The 16,482-nt window shown below is 40.9% G+C and overlaps 2 protein-coding genes across 3 annotated transcripts; one reads left to right on the plus strand and one right to left on the minus strand.

The window, feature by feature from the left end:
* Window positions 1-3,487: 3,487 nt before the first annotated feature.
* Window positions 3,488-7,709, minus strand: efhb (EF-hand domain family, member B; the record flags this gene model as incomplete). The annotated part of the gene is made up of 12 exons (XM_079164450.1): window positions 3,488-3,634; window positions 3,958-4,139; window positions 4,281-4,505; window positions 4,807-5,014; window positions 5,220-5,374; window positions 5,467-5,531; window positions 5,628-5,708; window positions 5,795-5,924; window positions 6,065-6,175; window positions 6,366-6,543; window positions 6,671-6,814; window positions 7,671-7,709. The coding sequence occupies 12 exons, from the start codon at window positions 7,707-7,709 to the stop codon at window positions 3,488-3,490; spliced, it is 1,665 nt and encodes a 554-aa protein (XP_079020576.1).
* Window positions 7,710-8,357: 648 nt separating this feature from the next.
* On the plus strand, window positions 8,358-15,879 carry rab5ab (RAB5A, member RAS oncogene family, b). Of its 2 annotated transcripts, none has more exons than XM_079164799.1 (6): window positions 8,358-8,523; window positions 10,587-10,813; window positions 11,731-11,882; window positions 12,345-12,467; window positions 12,668-12,761; window positions 14,113-15,879. In XM_079164799.1, exons 2-6 carry the CDS (start codon window positions 10,648-10,650, stop codon window positions 14,229-14,231), a joined length of 654 nt encoding a protein of 217 aa, XP_079020925.1. In that variant the 5' UTR covers window positions 8,358-8,523; window positions 10,587-10,647; the 3' UTR covers window positions 14,232-15,879. The 2 variants fall into 2 exon arrangements, with proteins under 2 accessions (XP_079020925.1, XP_079020924.1); XM_079164798.1 differs by having other exon boundaries at window positions 8,358-8,519.
* The last annotated feature ends 603 nt before the right edge of the window (window positions 15,880-16,482 follow it).

The following is a 16,482-nucleotide window of genomic DNA, read 5'->3' on the forward strand; positions in this document are numbered from 1 at the left end:
TCCAAGGTCAAGAATGAATTCTGTTGAGTTTGTTGTACCAATAAATTGCTTGATCATAAGACCAAATACTACCCATGAGCCTTTATTGTAGACCGGAATCTTCGCTACCCCTCACCAGGTATGTGAGCAGAGTGGTGAGAACTTAAGCTTTGTTTATACTCGCACTTACGCAGGTGGTGCGCGAGCTCCGAGTTCCGAGCATGCACAAAGACGTTTACGTTCAACGCGCTGTTCATTGCAGCATTCTCCGAAACGCCAGAGGGCGTACAAACTAAATGTTCTGTGAAGAATCAATAATACGAGTGTAACGGGCAAAACGGCATTAACCAAACTCCACGATTACGCATCACAACGAAACAAAGGTTGAATATTTTATTTGGCTGCAAAATATTTTAAGCTTTTATGGATGAACCATTTGTGACAGTCATGTCTGAAAAGCTCAGAGCGCGCGCCAATTTACAAAAGTTCAGAGGCGCACGACCAAGCAGCTCATCCACTTGTCTGGAGCCTTCGTGAACGATGTGCATTCCGTGATTACGTCATTTTGTGCCTCGCGCCCTTTTCCACTACAGCAACCATAAACTACGCTTCACGCTCTTCGCTTACAGAGCTATTTGTTCTGTCTGGTGTCGTCTGCGTATGGCATAGTGCACCTTTTTGGATACATGGCACAAATGGAAATTCTCTTTTTGGAGGTTAACTGTTTCAGAGAGTGTCGACCATATTAGTTAGAAGGAAATTAATGATACATTCCGGTTTCTCTCCCTTAATAATTTCTGTACAGTCGCTTCAACTTCAACAACAGTTTCTGACCTCGACCTCGACGAGCTAACGTAAAAGCTCTGCATTAGCATTTACAGGTGAAGCTTGTATTCCATAACTGTACTCTCGACATGTGATACATGAAATATAAAAAGGGACCAAATGTATTAGTTAGGTACTTGTAACAACAAGCAACAAGATAATCCATTCTCCATAGTAAGCAGGAGGGGGCGTATGTTCTGGTACATGGTTTTTGGCAATGAAAAAAAGCACTTTATGGATCGACAACACCAGTGAAAATAGTTGTATTCCATCGCTGCAAGCAAGAGTGACACATTCAACCAGAAACATTGCCCAGCCGCTTAACTTCCGGTGTCTGAGCCCACGGTCACTGCCAGAAATGTGTCACTTGTCAAAAAAACATCCCGTTGTGAATGCTGCGTGTCATCCCATTCTGTTAAAAGCATGCTGCAATATTATTAATGTTGACAACATATCTGACAAACAGAGGATTCTGTCATTAGCGGCTGCTAATTCATGCATAATGAAATACGCTGAGGATTATTCTAATTTTCCTGCATAGTAATATGTGGTCTGTGGAAGTTTGCGTGGGGGTATTTTTTATTTTTTTTGGTTCCAGTGGAGCATCTCGCAGAGTCTTAATGAGATTAAATGAGTGCGGTTAGCTTAGCACATGTCAATATGCTCATGGATATGGGGAGAGCACATGAAACAATTTCCCACGCCCGTGCATCACTCAGTTTAATGGAAATTAACAAGAAAACAAAAACAAAGTGGTGAATGTACAAAAAGCTAATGGTGTTTTTTATTAGTGATTTCTCTGTTTTGTAATCTGCAGACACGTGCAGCAGTCGAGGCGGCGTGCCAACCCGTTTCATTAATCTGGTTAGCGAAACAGATTGCAAACAATTCCTCGTAGCTCTTTGGAAGTCTGTGTCTGTTTGAATGTCTGCACGCGTCTCAGCTCCGAGAAGCCATCCGTTCGTTTTGCTCTCTCTCTGTCAGACTTTCCATTTCAAGGTTGATTAATAGAATCACAAGATGAATATGCTTGGACATCAAACTCTGACCGAAGAAATGATGAGGCAGGAAGAACGTACCTCTCAGTATTTACTACAGTCACGCCAACTGTTATTGTTAAGTCCAAAGCAATCAATTAAAGATGTAACACTGGTTCACAGCAGCTTAGGTGTACCAACAAAAGATGACATGTTGCCTCCAACAAAAGACAGATGAGATGTTGACATGACAAATGAGCTGTTGCTGTGCATGAAATTATATTTTTCATTTTCACAGACATTGATACTTCTTTTGTTTGCTGACATGTTTATCTCTGAATTTTCGGCGTTATTAATATTTTGTGATTAATTGAATACTTAGTGCACGTTGTCTATTGTGAGGGAGCTTAAATAAAACACTTTAAGAATTAGTTTTCATTTGAATTTTTTTATCTCAGCTTCAGTCTATTTACTAGTTTATTTGTGTCTGCTATTCAGTCTCATGCGCAGGAGATTCTCCGGTGTGCGTTTGTAGTTTCTAAATTTGTGTTGACAGAAAACTGGTTCTAATATTCAGACCAGAAGAAAGAATGTTTGAGTCAAAACAAGTCACAACCGAGGCCTCTTAAACACAATCTGTTATTTGGAAACCAGAGCACACACGCTCTTGAATCAATCACTGAACATATTAAAGATAACGATAAACACATTCTGCTTTGTTCCAGCAATATGTGCGTTTTTGCCATTTCCCTGCATGCTAATGTGAAAAGATGTGAGAAAATATGAACCTGGTTGCTATCAGAGGAGGGATGGTTTGTATTTAAGATGAAAACCCACCTATATTATATTTATTTATTGGTGTAAAATGTGCTCCATAATGCATCATTTGTTACTTTGAACACTGCATGTCATACATCAAACAGGTTCCTAATGATGGACACACAGTTGAAGGAGCAGGCCGGTTCTCCAGCAACTTGATGCCGACTAAGAATTAAGTCCATATATTGAAAAGTGTGCATCAGGTACAGTATGTCTCTCTATATTATCCTCTTTTGGGTGGGTCCTCTGCCAGGTACTGCAAATAGATGCTTACGTGATCATTAATCTGATGTGAGCCATTCAAAAAAGGGTTCATTTCTGTTAAAGTTGTATGTGTTCCCCTTCTGCAGTTATTGTTTAAAGATTCATAACCACGATCATAATACAGAAACAGTGTGAAATAAAAGTTGAAGTCAGTTGAAGAGAATAGCAGCAGTGATAGAATATGTGACAGCACAAATAGATTATGTGTGCTCAGTATTAAGTTAGGTCACATACCAGCTAAAATAGACTCTACTGACGCAAAAAACATTTAAATTAAACTTGTTTCTTGGGAGTTGAATTTGTTCATTCAGATCCAAAGTAGCTGAGTTCATATGAACAACAATGTAATGACAAAAATTGTTGTATTGCTCTAGATGTATAAAAATAAGTGTCCCACTTGCAAAGGTAAACAAAATGCAAAAAGATTGGATTTGCATTGAAAAAAAATATTTTTTTGTTGCTCTTTAAAAACAGTTTTTAACTCGACTTTGAGGTTACTGAGACAGTTCAAAATACAGAGATTTTCCCATTATGGTTGTCATGTGAAAGTTTTGGCCGGGTCGTGGAGATATCGTTAAGACAGCGATGAGGAAACTACTGTGCCAGTAGAAATATCTTGAGTATCATATTGCTTTTATTTCCTCGAGTACGTTGCGGAAAACTTCGACACAAACCTCCCCGGCCGGATGCTTCATGGACGCCAGCTTCCAGGCTTCTTCGAACGTCTCGTCAGAAACATTAACGCCCACATTCCTGAAGATCTCTGTAATCTGTGAAGAGGAAGATGAGATCGTTGATAAAAAAAATGATTTCACTAAAATGTGGCCAAGTTACACCTGTGAGAGTTATTTGTCTTTTACTTTTATTTCCATCTTATCTACCTGCACTGAAGCAACACTGCAACATATAAATATTTTAATGCAGTTAAATGAATTAACACTATTTTTACTTTTCCAGCCCTGGTAAAAGCAATTTCCATGATATTCGTAGTGTTTTTTTGTATGACTGTACAACCCTGGATAGAGTATTTACTTACAGTAAATCTTATTTTGTCATTTAGTTGCACTCTCCGGTGGATCTTGTGCGTACGTACCTCCTTCTTGGTGCGAGGGCAAAAGAAGTGTTTCTCATGAACACCGCGGAGTTCATGAACCGATGGATACAGAAGGTCTACAGCTGTCGATGTATCGCCGTAGTCCTTCTTGTCAGTGACTCTCTTTATGCGTGGAGCTGGAAGGTCGGAGCGCACAGTCGGGATCCCATAGGTGCGGCCGTCTATGGGAAGACAGACCACATGGTGAGTAAGGATTTTTAGGTGCTTCAGAAGACATGAATGCAGGTTTAAATGAATATGATTATGCCTCTTAGAGAAAGACAGTATCTAGCTATCGCCACACATCTCTATTTCTGACTTACTGGATGCGGGCGGATCACTGACGGACCCAATGAGGGTGGAGGAGGTCATGAAGTGGTCGGGGGCCTCCCTCGGTTGCCTGAGGGTCCTCAGGGTCTTCAGTGAGCTGCCTGGCTTAATGGGCTCCAGATCCTCAGGCTTAATTAAGGCCTGAGAGGCAGGAAGCTGTGCCGACTCTGACTGAGGCTTCCTCTCTGTGTTGTCTGGAGCCGTGCTGCTTTGAAGCTCTGCAGGAGACAACATAAAAAGAAACTGTTCGGGAAAATGAGCCTCCACATGTAGCCTCTGCATCATCTTAATGCAAAATTATAAAATCTTAACTGCGACGCTTTAACTAACATGACTTGAAAACTTAGGCTTCCACGACTTTTATTGCCAAATTCAGATATTTGTGTGTTGTGTAGTAGTCTGAAATACTATAATAATAAATCAGCTGCATTTTAATTCAGTCTCTGAGACCCGAGGGAGGGAAATGCATAAAAGTGAGGCAGAGTTTGTATAATTGATACATTACAACACAAAACTGACCATTCGTCATAATGCATTGCTCTTGACTGTTGATGGGCATCTTGTCTTTCCAGTTGAGGAAGTTAGCAAACTCCAGGAAGTTGATTAGTCCGTCCTTGTCTGTGTCACAGTACTCCATCAGGTCATCCAGAACCGGCCTGCTCACGTCCAGCCGGAACTCACGACACACTGCCTGCAGGTCCTCTTTGTCAATCCTTCCCTTGCCCGCCTAGTGAAGCAGATACACTCGTAAAAAACACAATGCTGTCGCTTAGCCCTTTATGGGACTGAGATGTATTATAGTAGCATTGTTACTTTATCACGTCTTTTGTTATTAAAAAATGTGTTGTGAACTTTGTTCAAGGACTTAAGTGTCACTGTATTCTTTCAGGTTACTTTAGATGTGACGTTAAATGTGAATAGTTGGAACGCACCTTGTCATAATGTCTGAACGCCTGCAGCAAGGAGGGGAAGACGTGGAAGTTGACCTTCTTCAGGTAGAGTTGCACTGCGCTGACCAGACTGCGCTGACGGTCTCCACCTCTCACGCTCTGGCCTGGCTGTGTGGAGTGGATTGTATCTCCAACACCTGTGCAGGAAGTGGAGAAAATGCTATTTGATAAAAAAAAAAAAAAAAAGCTCAAGTCTGTATTTTATTTTATTTGTTTACATAAACTCTACCAAATTCATCCACAAAGAGTTTTCCAAAGGTGTGATCTGGTGGGAGATTCAAGGTATTTCCTCTCCTGAAAAGATGGCTTTAATGAGAGAATGAAGGTTAAATGTTAAAGTATAGTCAGAGGTCACAGAGTCGGTCAGAAAAAGTGTGACAGAAAACGTACACGTTGTTCGTTTCGCCAATTTGTGCCGCCATCTTTTCCCTGGTCCCGGATCTCTTCCAAACAGGGTTTGGATTGTAAAACCTACGGCACAGGGAATATAGGAAGGAATACGTAGAGTTGTGGAAATTGAAAACATAGCACTTGTGCTCACTTAAATCAGCACTTACTTCTGTGTCTCCCCCAGCCAGTGGAGGGCTTTGCCGAGCTTACGTCCGTCGGTGAAATGAGGTGTGGGGATCCCAAACCTGCTGTCTTCACTGTAGTGACTCTGCTCGTACTTCCTATCAATCCTCTCACCTGGAGCAGAGCACGGGGATTTTATGGGGATGAAGGCCATTAGTAAGTTTTCAAGATGATCAACAAAATTCAACAAAAAGATTGTTGGTAGTGAAAGTTAAGTCGTTATGCGTAATATACATTTTTTTTCCCATTCTCACCAACAAAATAGGCGTTGTGGGTGCGGAGGTAAGTCTCGTGTCCCTCCTGAGCTTCCCTCTCCACCTCTTCCACTGTCTTTGAAGGGTTAATGAGCTCACGCATATCCAACCCTGAACAAAAAAGAACGTGAGACATTCAAGAGAGAACAGACTAACCATTCTCACAGTCATTATAAATATGTATAGACCTAGAACATAATCATCAGCATTTGTGTCTTAACAGACCATTTCTTAGTTGTTGTGTTTTTCTTTTTAACAAAAAAATGGTGTCAGCCATGATCTTGTTGGACGAATTGCATACCTTTAACAGTCTTAACACCATATGTAGTTTTGTCATTGTACCCTGTGGGAAGTCCACCATGCTGATCATGTGACTTCCCCAACGGTGCCTTTTGAATGGAGGTGTACGCTGCTTCACTGAGCTCTTGCAACTTCTGCTGGAACAAGGTCTTTGGGGGAGGATTTAGCAAGCTTTTGCCCTGTTGGAATCATGTAAAAATGAAGAAGGTACATCCATATTCTGGATGTGTTTTGTATGCAAACATGTTTTGCCTCGTTAGCGTTAACCCACAATATGCTGTGTGTGTGCTTTTGTGTCATACTCACAGTGAGACAAGATTTGGTGCTGATGCCATGAACAAGGGAGCCGGCAACATTTGGATCGTTGGCCTTCCCTCGGTGCACTCTGACAGCTCCTGGCTCTGGTTGGATGCTGTTGCGGAATTTCCTTACCCCCGGTGGGGTGGGGGCCTGGAAAGTAAAAGATGTTGATATGGCATATGAGAGAGAATAAACATGCACCTGCAAAGCTGTCTGCCACTTGAAATGACATGTCACACTTCAATTGTGCCAAAGCACCGAGAGATTAAACTGATAAAAATGTGCACTCTATAGATAAAGATGAAGAAATTATCATCCATATTGGACAGATACAGCAGATCATTCCTGCCCACTGTAATGAGACTTAATAATAAATCACCTCCGGCCAAATTATAACACCGCTACACTGTTGTTTGTTTGTTGTTTGGTTAAATCTTTGCACTATACTGTTTAGTTAGTTAATTTAATATTATTCTATTTCATATATATTGTGCATTTTTTTATATTTAATATATTTTACTCTGTTATTTTTACTGTACATATTGTGCATTTGTATACTCTATGTTTTACTCTGTTACTTTGATCATATGCTGCTGTAGTGAATACATTTCCCCTTGCAGATTTAATAATATCTATCTATCTAACCACACACATACACACACACACACACACACACACATACAAAATTACTTACCCTTGCAGCTTCTTGAAAGCAACAATTAGCCCGGTCTACAGGTACAAGTTTTCCTGCCTGGTGTTAAGAACATATTAACATTATAGTATTCCGTGTACAGTATCGGCCAAAACAAAAAGGTTCATCAAAGGTAGCATCTCAACGTGAACTGACCGTCGGTATGCTTGGACATCTATCTGTACATTTCAGTTGGCAAGAAGTATTTCCGTCCGTCATATTCAACTTTAACTCACGTGTATAGCAGCCAACCGGCAAAAAGAAAACCGTGAAATTGCACCTCTAGGTAGTTTTAACTTTCTTGTCGCGTATCACCAAATTCTTCAGCTCGACGCTCGCCTGAGTGGCGCACATGTTTGGAGTTCCGTGTCCTAGCAACGTCAGACCCTTCAATTCAAATGGTTAATTTATTTAAAAAAATACTTTTTGTGAATTTAAATACTGCAATTAATGTGGGTTAGTGTCTCTAAATGAATAGTCAATCACACACACACACACACACACACACACACACACACACACATATATATATATATATATATATATATATATATATATATATAAATAATTGTTTTGGTATTTCTTAATAATTAAAAAATATGTATTTGTCGAAAGCACGAGGCCTATTATCTTGCTGAATAATAACATTTTATTTTCCTATGCCATTTAGTTTTTTTCGGAGAACAGTGATCGCTTCTCTGTTTTATTTTTTTTTTAATTTTACTAGATTATTTTACTAAATATATATATATATATATATAATTATTTTATTTATTTATTTGTTCATTTTTATCATATCAACTGTCTCACTGGGTCTTTTTGTTACTGTTATTTTATTGTCTTGCTTTTGCTGCTTTGTCTGTCAAAGCACTTTGTAAACTCTGGTTTTAAAGGTGCTATAAATAAAGTTATTATTATTATTACATTGGGAATAAATCCCAAGCCTATGATTGGTCCATAGCACCAGTACGTCATCATACGATCTGTCATCATCCTCCTTCGTACAATGCGTTAAAGGGAAGTTGAAATAAGTGTGAGAGGGACATCGCGGAGGCTTTTATGACATCTAATGTGACGGTTAGCTGGTAATCGACTCTCTGAACGGACACTGACACAAAGACTGCTCTGAAGACACCATTCACAATAACTAGCCCTCTCTTTTTGGTAGGTGAGTAGCTATTATTAGCGCTAGCTAGCTAGCGGCTATCTGAAGGGCTCCTCCTGATGCTAATTACGTTAGCTAGCTAGCTAATGGATATCTGAAGGGCTCCTCCTGATGCTACTACCGTTAGCTAGCTAGCTAATGGCTATCTAAAGGGCTCCTCCTGATGCTAATAGCAGTAGCTAGCTAGCCAATGGCTATCTGAAGGGCTCCTCCTGATGCTAATAACGTTAGCTAGCTAGCTAATAGCTAAACAACGTCTGTGTTGACCAGCCCAGTCTCTATTCTCTGGGTTGATGCTAATAACGTTAGCTAGCCGACACTGGAAGGGCCAAGCTAGATAACGTAAAGCATTGTAACTTAACGTTGTATGTAACGTTGGTGAATCAGGATCAGTCGCCATATTTATTAGATTGCCTACGTTTAAACTACGTTTAATATAGGCAACAATTGCGACTCTATAACACTGATTGATGAGCGAGTTCACAAAACTAACGTCATGCAGCTAATGTTAGCTAGCTGTCACTATTAGCTGTACACACCCTAAACTGCATCATCTGTTTTGGCCATTCTCAAACGTTACGTAGATGTCAGATTTAAGCTTGGTGTGTGCGGTACTACCTAGATAGACTATCGTGTTTTCTGACAGCTGACGTTAGGTAGTGGTTTGTGCTAACCTAGACATTTTGAACTTACTAGATAGCTTTGTTGCTAACGCTAGCAATCGTTAGCTTGTTAATTCGAGCCAGTCAACAACAGCATAACAGGTTATTTGTGGTTAACTCTGTGTCGTAATGGGATTTCGACAAAGTTGACAGTCATTATTTTTGTACGGTGTGTTCTTGGTCGGTGTCAATTAATGCAAAATATCTTAAGTTAGTGATTCTGTTGTTATCTGGTTAATATAGTGTTGTTGTTATTCACCTTTAAATCTACAGATTGGTGTATATATATATATAGAAAACTGTCTGTAACTCATCCGTGAAACATTTTCCGCCAACATGCCCAGATCCATACGAGACTAATCCCCTTTGTGACGCTCTGCCTCACATAACTTGAAAGCTACAAGTTGCCAGAGGGTTCTGTCGTTACAGTTACACCAGTTGTTCAACTTTGACATTTCTAGATGTGTTAGTTAAGTTAGTACAGGTGAGAAACTTCTGCAACTATTGAAGCAGAAGTTCAGATGCCTAAATGTTGGGGCCACTGTCAGGCAAACACACACAAAAAAAAAAGACTCAGCCAAACCCTAGAAAGTTTTGCCATACCTGTTTGCTTGTTATGGCAAGAAACCAACTATTGTGTGCAGAGGGAGAAAAAAAAAAAAGTGTGGCTGGTAATGTGAAACTCTTGTTGACTTTGTGTGTAGTTACCTACAGTAAATTACCCTCCGTTGTCATTGTTTCATCTGTGTTTGGACTGCTTTGTTTTAAAAGAGATATTGTTAGCACAAAAGTGTAAAACTGACATTAAAACTCCTGAATATTTCCCCCATTCTACAAAGTGTGCATAAACATTTTAGTCTTTTAAAAAAATAAAATGTTTATTTTTGTGGTCGACGATTTCTGAAATCATGTTTATCCAAATAGTCCTTTTTTCATCTAAAGCGTCACATGAAGTATGGTGTTAATATATTCTGAATTCCCGACTATACCGAGATCGGTCCAGAGTGAACAGTGCACACATATGAGTTATTATATATAACAGCTGCAGCAATATTAACCAGGTATGCTGCGTTAATATACTTCATTTGAAAAGGTTATTAATGAGCTGGACAATACTTTTAATGTTTTTATTATAAAAACCAACTTTGTTTTCTGTACTATGGCCACTGTGTTTAAGGCTCATTCACCAGCAGAGAAAATACTTACCTTATGATAAATAACTATGTTCTCATTGCTGTTTGCAACTAAATGCGTCATTTCTTTGCTTGTCGTAATCATGATTCATAGTTGCAGACAATATGTTGCTTAATTTTTTAATAAACACAGTTAACCTCTACATCTCCTGACATTGATTTTTATTTTTTTTATGTGGCACTGACACTTTATTTTCTCTCTCCTGCTCAGATATTTTCTACAGTTTTTCACAGTAAGTCAGCCTCCAGAAGAAGAGACCGGGCAGTGTGACATGGCAAGTAGAGGCGGAGCTACACGACCCAATGGGCCAAACGCAGGCAACAAGATCTGCCAGTTCAAACTTGTGCTTTTAGGAGAGTCCGCTGTGGGGAAGTCAAGTCTTGTACTTCGCTTCGTCAAGGGGCAGTTTCACGAATTCCAAGAGAGCACAATCGGAGGTACGTGTATTTGTAAGGCCATGATGTTGCGGGTTTTCCCCTCTGTGAACAAGCCTTTATTTACCTTCTTGTCACAGGGAGACTTGCAATGAGTCACACAGTGGAATGAACATTGAGTATGTAGATCATCTTAAGGTTAGAGTACAAAGATAACTGTCACAAGAGTCCTATTTCCCAGTCAGTAAATAGATTATGAAATGTGACAAAATTAGCGTATGTGGTGTCAGAGTATAAGAAATATGAGCAGAGCAAATTGGTAGAAAAGTTGTTTAACATCCCAAAATGAGCATGGTGGCAAACAATGTAGGATTCGTATGAGAAGGAGATGACATGAAGAGGAGATTAAGACTGAGTGTGAATATGGTGATGAAGAGGAACAGAGAGCTGCAGGAGTTATTAGGTGAATTCCTGGACGTCCTTATCTAGTTCCTGGTTTGTTCAGCAGATTACATGAGATTAAAGCAGTCAGTTATCATTTACATACTTATTGGCCTTACATGCTGCTGACTGGATGTCATGTGGTTGATTCAAATTCAAGGTGTTTTTGACTCGAGGGTCGATGGTTCGATGCCCAGAACGGCAAATGTGAAGTTCTGGGTAGTTTCCCAACAGAAATGTGTGTAACTGACTGAATGTGAAAAGGGAGTTTGCCTGTCAATGAATCCACCCAGAGTAAATACAAACATCCCACCCTACTTAATGCTTCAGCACCCATCCAGATTATCAGTATAAAACATGTTTGATACACTCTGTTCCCCTTTATCCAAACGTGGACTAAGTCAACCAGATAATCCTCCTGTGTGTGTGTGTGCCTGCCTCCAGCACTGGTCTTTAAATGATCAGCTTCACAGAAACATGTTTTGTAGATCTCCAGTAAACACATTTGTCATCATTTCCTCTGCTTTGTGCACCTGCAGCTGCCTTCCTGACTCAGACGGTATGTTTGGACGACACAACGGTCAAGTTTGAAATCTGGGACACAGCTGGTCAGGAGCGCTACCACAGTCTGGCTCCCATGTACTACAGAGGGGCCCAGGCAGCCATCGTGGTGTACGACATAACAAATGAGGTGAGTTCTGGTTGCAGCAATCGACGTCGATCTCTCACTAAGCAGAGCTGGAGCAACATTGTTGTGAATGATGAAGAGATAGAGAAAAAAGAGTCACAAAAATAGAATGAATGTTCCTCAGTGACAAAGCCAGCAGCAATTCTGTTCAAACTAAGTTTTAGAAAAAGTTTAGCATGTAGCCCAACTTTTTTTTTTTCTTCCACTGCATAACTTCCTAATGGCAGTATCACCTGGCCTCCCACGCTGTACAAAATGCTGCTCCCACTGTACCGTTTGTTTCATTTTTCATCAAAAGCATCGTTTAATTGTTCCCCTGTTGTTGTGTTTTGATGAAAAGATTAGCAAAAGCCCAGCCAGCCGTCCTGGGAAGCCTCCTGTCGTCCCCGTCTTTCCGTCACATGGGTCTCATTGTTGTTTCTCACTAACCGAGTCATCCCACCCCTCCCCGTTTTTGCTTGCCAGGAGTCATTTGTACGGGCGAAGAACTGGGTTAAAGAGCTTCAGAGACAAGCCAGTCCAAATATTGTAATAGCTCTGGCTGGGAACAAGGCGGATCTCGCAAGCAAGAGAGCACTGGACTTCCAGGTTTGTGTTCTTATTGATTAATTGTGGAAACAAAACAAAACACGTATATGTCTGTTAAAGCTAGCGTAAAAGATTCAGACTGATAACTGGCCTTGGTCCTGCCTACTGTACCTTCCCCCACATTAAGTGTTTTGAGCATGCAAACTGTGAGCGACTAAAAGTCATTTTTAATGAAGGATTTCCTGGTTTCACTTTCATAGGATGCACAGTCATACGCAGACGATAACAGCTTGCTTTTTATGGAAACATCTGCAAAGACCTCTATGAACGTGAACGAGATATTCATGGCCATCGGTGAGTTTCTCTTATATCTTTTTTTTCTTTTTCTTCATATGAAATAAATCCAAGCAGAGCTATTCACCACCCGCCTCGTTGCACCAGCTGTGGACAGACAGCGGTGCATTCCGGTTGCTCTCCTCCACCCATATATTTGGGAAAATGCACACGTATTTGCATGCCGGTGATCACTGTGTCTGATGAACTGGACCGATTGGAAAAAGGCCACAGCAGGATATGAATAATGGAGGCCGGGTTAATCCTGAAATGAAATGTCACGGCCCATAATGCTCAACAAGTACTTGCCACTCTTTTTGGAAACCTCCCCGGTGGCCGTTGAAGTAATGGGGCATCTAGTCCGACCTCGTTCTCTCAGGCAGAGACGTAGTCGTGGCCTCCAGCTGGTCTGGAGGACACTGAGGCCTTTGAAGAGCGCAGCCCTTAAACTCAGCATCTGAGAGCGGGAGCTCCATTTGAATTTAAAGGACACTGTTCTCTGGCGTGAAGCGATCACAAAGAAGTCCCGTCAGCCTCTTGTGTGACGCCCATACTTTCACCCACACAGGTGTTTTCACTTATGTTTGATTAGACTTTTTCTCAAGAACAGACGCTGCTTGATTGACAGCCTCACTCTCCTGTTAGTTATTGTTATTGTCAGTGTGTTGTGTTTGACGGTGTCACGTAATTATATTTTCATTGAAAACACCTGTGTGAGTGTGCAGGTCCTTTTCTAAAGGGATCTTTATGCGAAATGGTTGTTTGTTAGGAAAATAAATAATCTTGGTGTAAACACTTTATTAGGAAAACAAAATGTTGCATTTAACTTTGATGAACTGAAAACACGCTGTGAAAGGGTTAAAGTTGTGAAACGAAAACATGGACAACTCCCAGACCGGACAATGCTGTTTACTCTCAATGGTAATAATTTACTGAATAAACATCATGCTGTAATGAAGAAGAGCTTGAGACCATAAACTCATGTTTACAATGTTTACTGAGCTAATAAATCAAGAGAGAAGTAGTCATTTTCTCATAGACGTCTATACAACCAGAGGAGTCGCCCCTTGCTGGTCATTAGAGAGAATACACGTTAAAAACACTTCCGCATCGGCTTCACTCTTCAGAACCGGAGGTTGCCGCCTGGTCTGGTCCCATCTTTACAAGTTGAATCGAGAGTGTGGTGTCCCCGAGAATGTTACAGTTTGTCTGGAGGGGTGAAATATTTAAATAACCTCTGTTGTAATGTAGACTGCAGACTGGGGCGGAACAATGAAAAGTATAATGAAGTTGACCGTACATGTAATTTACTACCTCTTAAGAATAGCTTCTTGGTGACGTCGTCACTGATCTTGCTGCCGTGTCATTGCAGCAAAGAAACTTCCCAAGAATGAGCCTCAGACGGCCGGAGCCAGCAGCGGGCGGAACCGGGGGGTGGACCTGACGGAGACGGCTCAGCCCACCAGCCGTTCCTGCTGCAGTAATAACTAACCCCCCCCCCCCCCCACACACACACACACACACACACACACACACATACATACCCCTCCTCTGCCCCCCCCTCCTCCTCCTCCCTCCCATCTGGACATCGGGCTCCTTGGCTTCTTGACGTCAGCCTCACTCCCCTGGAATAGCTAAAAGACTCTGTATAGCTGCATTTCTAATACTTTTGTTTTTTTGATGTTCTTTTTTTTTTTTTTTCAACCTTTTTTTTTAAGAAGTGTATATCAGTATAATGGATGCATGTATCACTACAACGCCTAAAAAACACATTTTTATCTCTTATTCAGTTTGGAAGACTAACCCACGACAAACCTGCGAGCGTGTGATTGTGTGATCTGCTGATGAGAAGGCGTAGCCTCATTTGTCACTTCACAGGGCCGACTGGGGTGCGAATGGTGTTTTTGCCTGTGATGCTCTTTGTGCGCGGGTTAAGTTACGCTCACAAATCGGAAGAAACCCAAATTGTTCCCATCTTGAGATGCCGGTTGTGAGGCATCGTTGTATCGAGACGGTGCCAGGAAAGATATCCCTCCCTCCCCCCACATCTGTTACACAGGAAGACATCCTCATCCAAGGCTCCTAATGCGAACGGCGGAAAATAAAAGTTGGAAAATACACAAAAGTATTTGGAGAGTATTGAAAAGTAAAAAAAAAAAAACTGCCTTGATACACATCTAGCTTCCTATTGTGCGCGACCATCTGTAGAGCAATATTGTCCACATTGCCGGTGTGGAAAACATGGAGTTTTGTAAAGTTCGGGAACCAACACCTTCAGGTCAACATGGCGGGATTTCTTTCTAAATTCTATGTTAACAAAATCCTTTCATGTTGCGGCATCATCAGAGTCCGTCACAGAAGTCACATCTTGACACTGATACGGCTTCACGTGGGAAATAAAATCAACAGGAAACTGCAAAGAATTTGAGCACTCGATGTGAAACTCTTTGTTAATCCGCTCTGTTTCTGTCCAGGCCAGTCGGCAACCTGCATCGATTTGGGTGATCTCAATCAAATTTGGGGAGGGGGTTGTTTTTAGAATCCAGTTCAGGCCGCACACAAACAGAATATTGGACTACCACCCACTGTCTGTGGAAAATATATATATATATCCTGAAATGTTGTTATAAGGTGCAATGTTGTCTTCTTCCTCCTTTTAGCACCGCTTGCAGAGCTCCCGAGCTCACAAGGAAATTGTCTAGAGATTCCGAACAATTGTACAGTTCACTATAGGTTTCCTTTTCTTTTTGCTTCATCCCAGACCGTGTCACAAACTGGTCACATGTTAAGCAGTGGTGGTGTCTCTTAGGTATATGTAGTGTTATTAACAGAAATCCCCTCCCTGGTGTCTTGTTACTTTTCTGAGAAATGGTCCATGGTCATGTTTGAAAGGAACTTTTATTGCATTGCACAGTGTTCATCATGTTTGAATTAATGACTTGACCTTCGATTTTATATGACGGACTGTGTCGGACTTGCTAGCCTACAGCTATAAGCGGGTGGCATAATTAACCTTACTGGTGGTCTCTCTTACAGCTTAATGAATTTTAATGATGTAAAACAGCATTACTAGTGATGGGCTGGTCAGTTTTGAGTGTCTGAATACAACTTAATAAATTCAATAAAGAGGTCTCTTGTTCGCCCTTTTTGCTCTGAATGTGTCGGCGGCGGCGCTTGTGGGAGAACTTCAGATTCTGCTTTTAATGAAACCAAATTTCATGTTACTCACTTAAAGTCCAAACTTTAATTTAACCACAACTTAAATGCTTTTCTTTAATTGCTCAACTGTCGACCACAAAATCTGTACAGATCTGAGCTCTAAGGTTCTTGTGAGTATTTCTAACGGGAGCTGCAATAATGAATAGATTAAAAGAAAATTAATCACTATTTCATTTTAAGACTTAAGGGTGTCCAGCCATGCTTCTGTGGAGCTGTATTTAGGCACAGCGCATGCTTTCAGCTAAATGCTAACGTGTTATGTTGAGCAGGTCATTTGACTACGTCCACCACCTTAGCTTATCAGGTTAACGTGCTACATTTGCTTATTGGCACACGTTTTGGTAGAGGCTCATGGGAATGTCATAAACAAATTTGACCTCATGCTGGTGCAGAAGACACATGGATGTGTGTGCCAAACTTCATTGCAATTCATCCAACAGTCAAGCCGAGACACATGATTGTTAATCGAATATATTTTTATTTTGGACAAAACAAGCTTTTTGAAACTAATCTGTAAATCAAA

This window comes from Pholis gunnellus, assembly GCF_910591455.1.
Source record: "Pholis gunnellus genome assembly, chromosome: 8".
Classification (NCBI taxonomy): Eukaryota; Metazoa; Chordata; class Actinopteri; order Perciformes; family Pholidae; genus Pholis; species Pholis gunnellus.

What these genes read in the sequence shown, in the direction of transcription:
- rab5ab (XM_079164799.1), top strand. Translation starts at nt 10,648, where the DNA reads ATGGCAAGTAGAGGCGGAGCTACACGACCCAATGGGCCAAACGCAGGC. An exon ending in TGTACGACATAACAAATGAG is followed by an intron (nt 11,883 to 12,344) that starts GTGAGTTCTGGT and finishes TTTGCTTGCCAG; the next exon opens with GAGTCATTTGTACGGGCGAA. An exon ending in CGAGATATTCATGGCCATCG is followed by an intron (nt 12,762 to 14,112) that starts GTGAGTTTCTCT and finishes GTGTCATTGCAG; the next exon opens with CAAAGAAACTTCCCAAGAAT.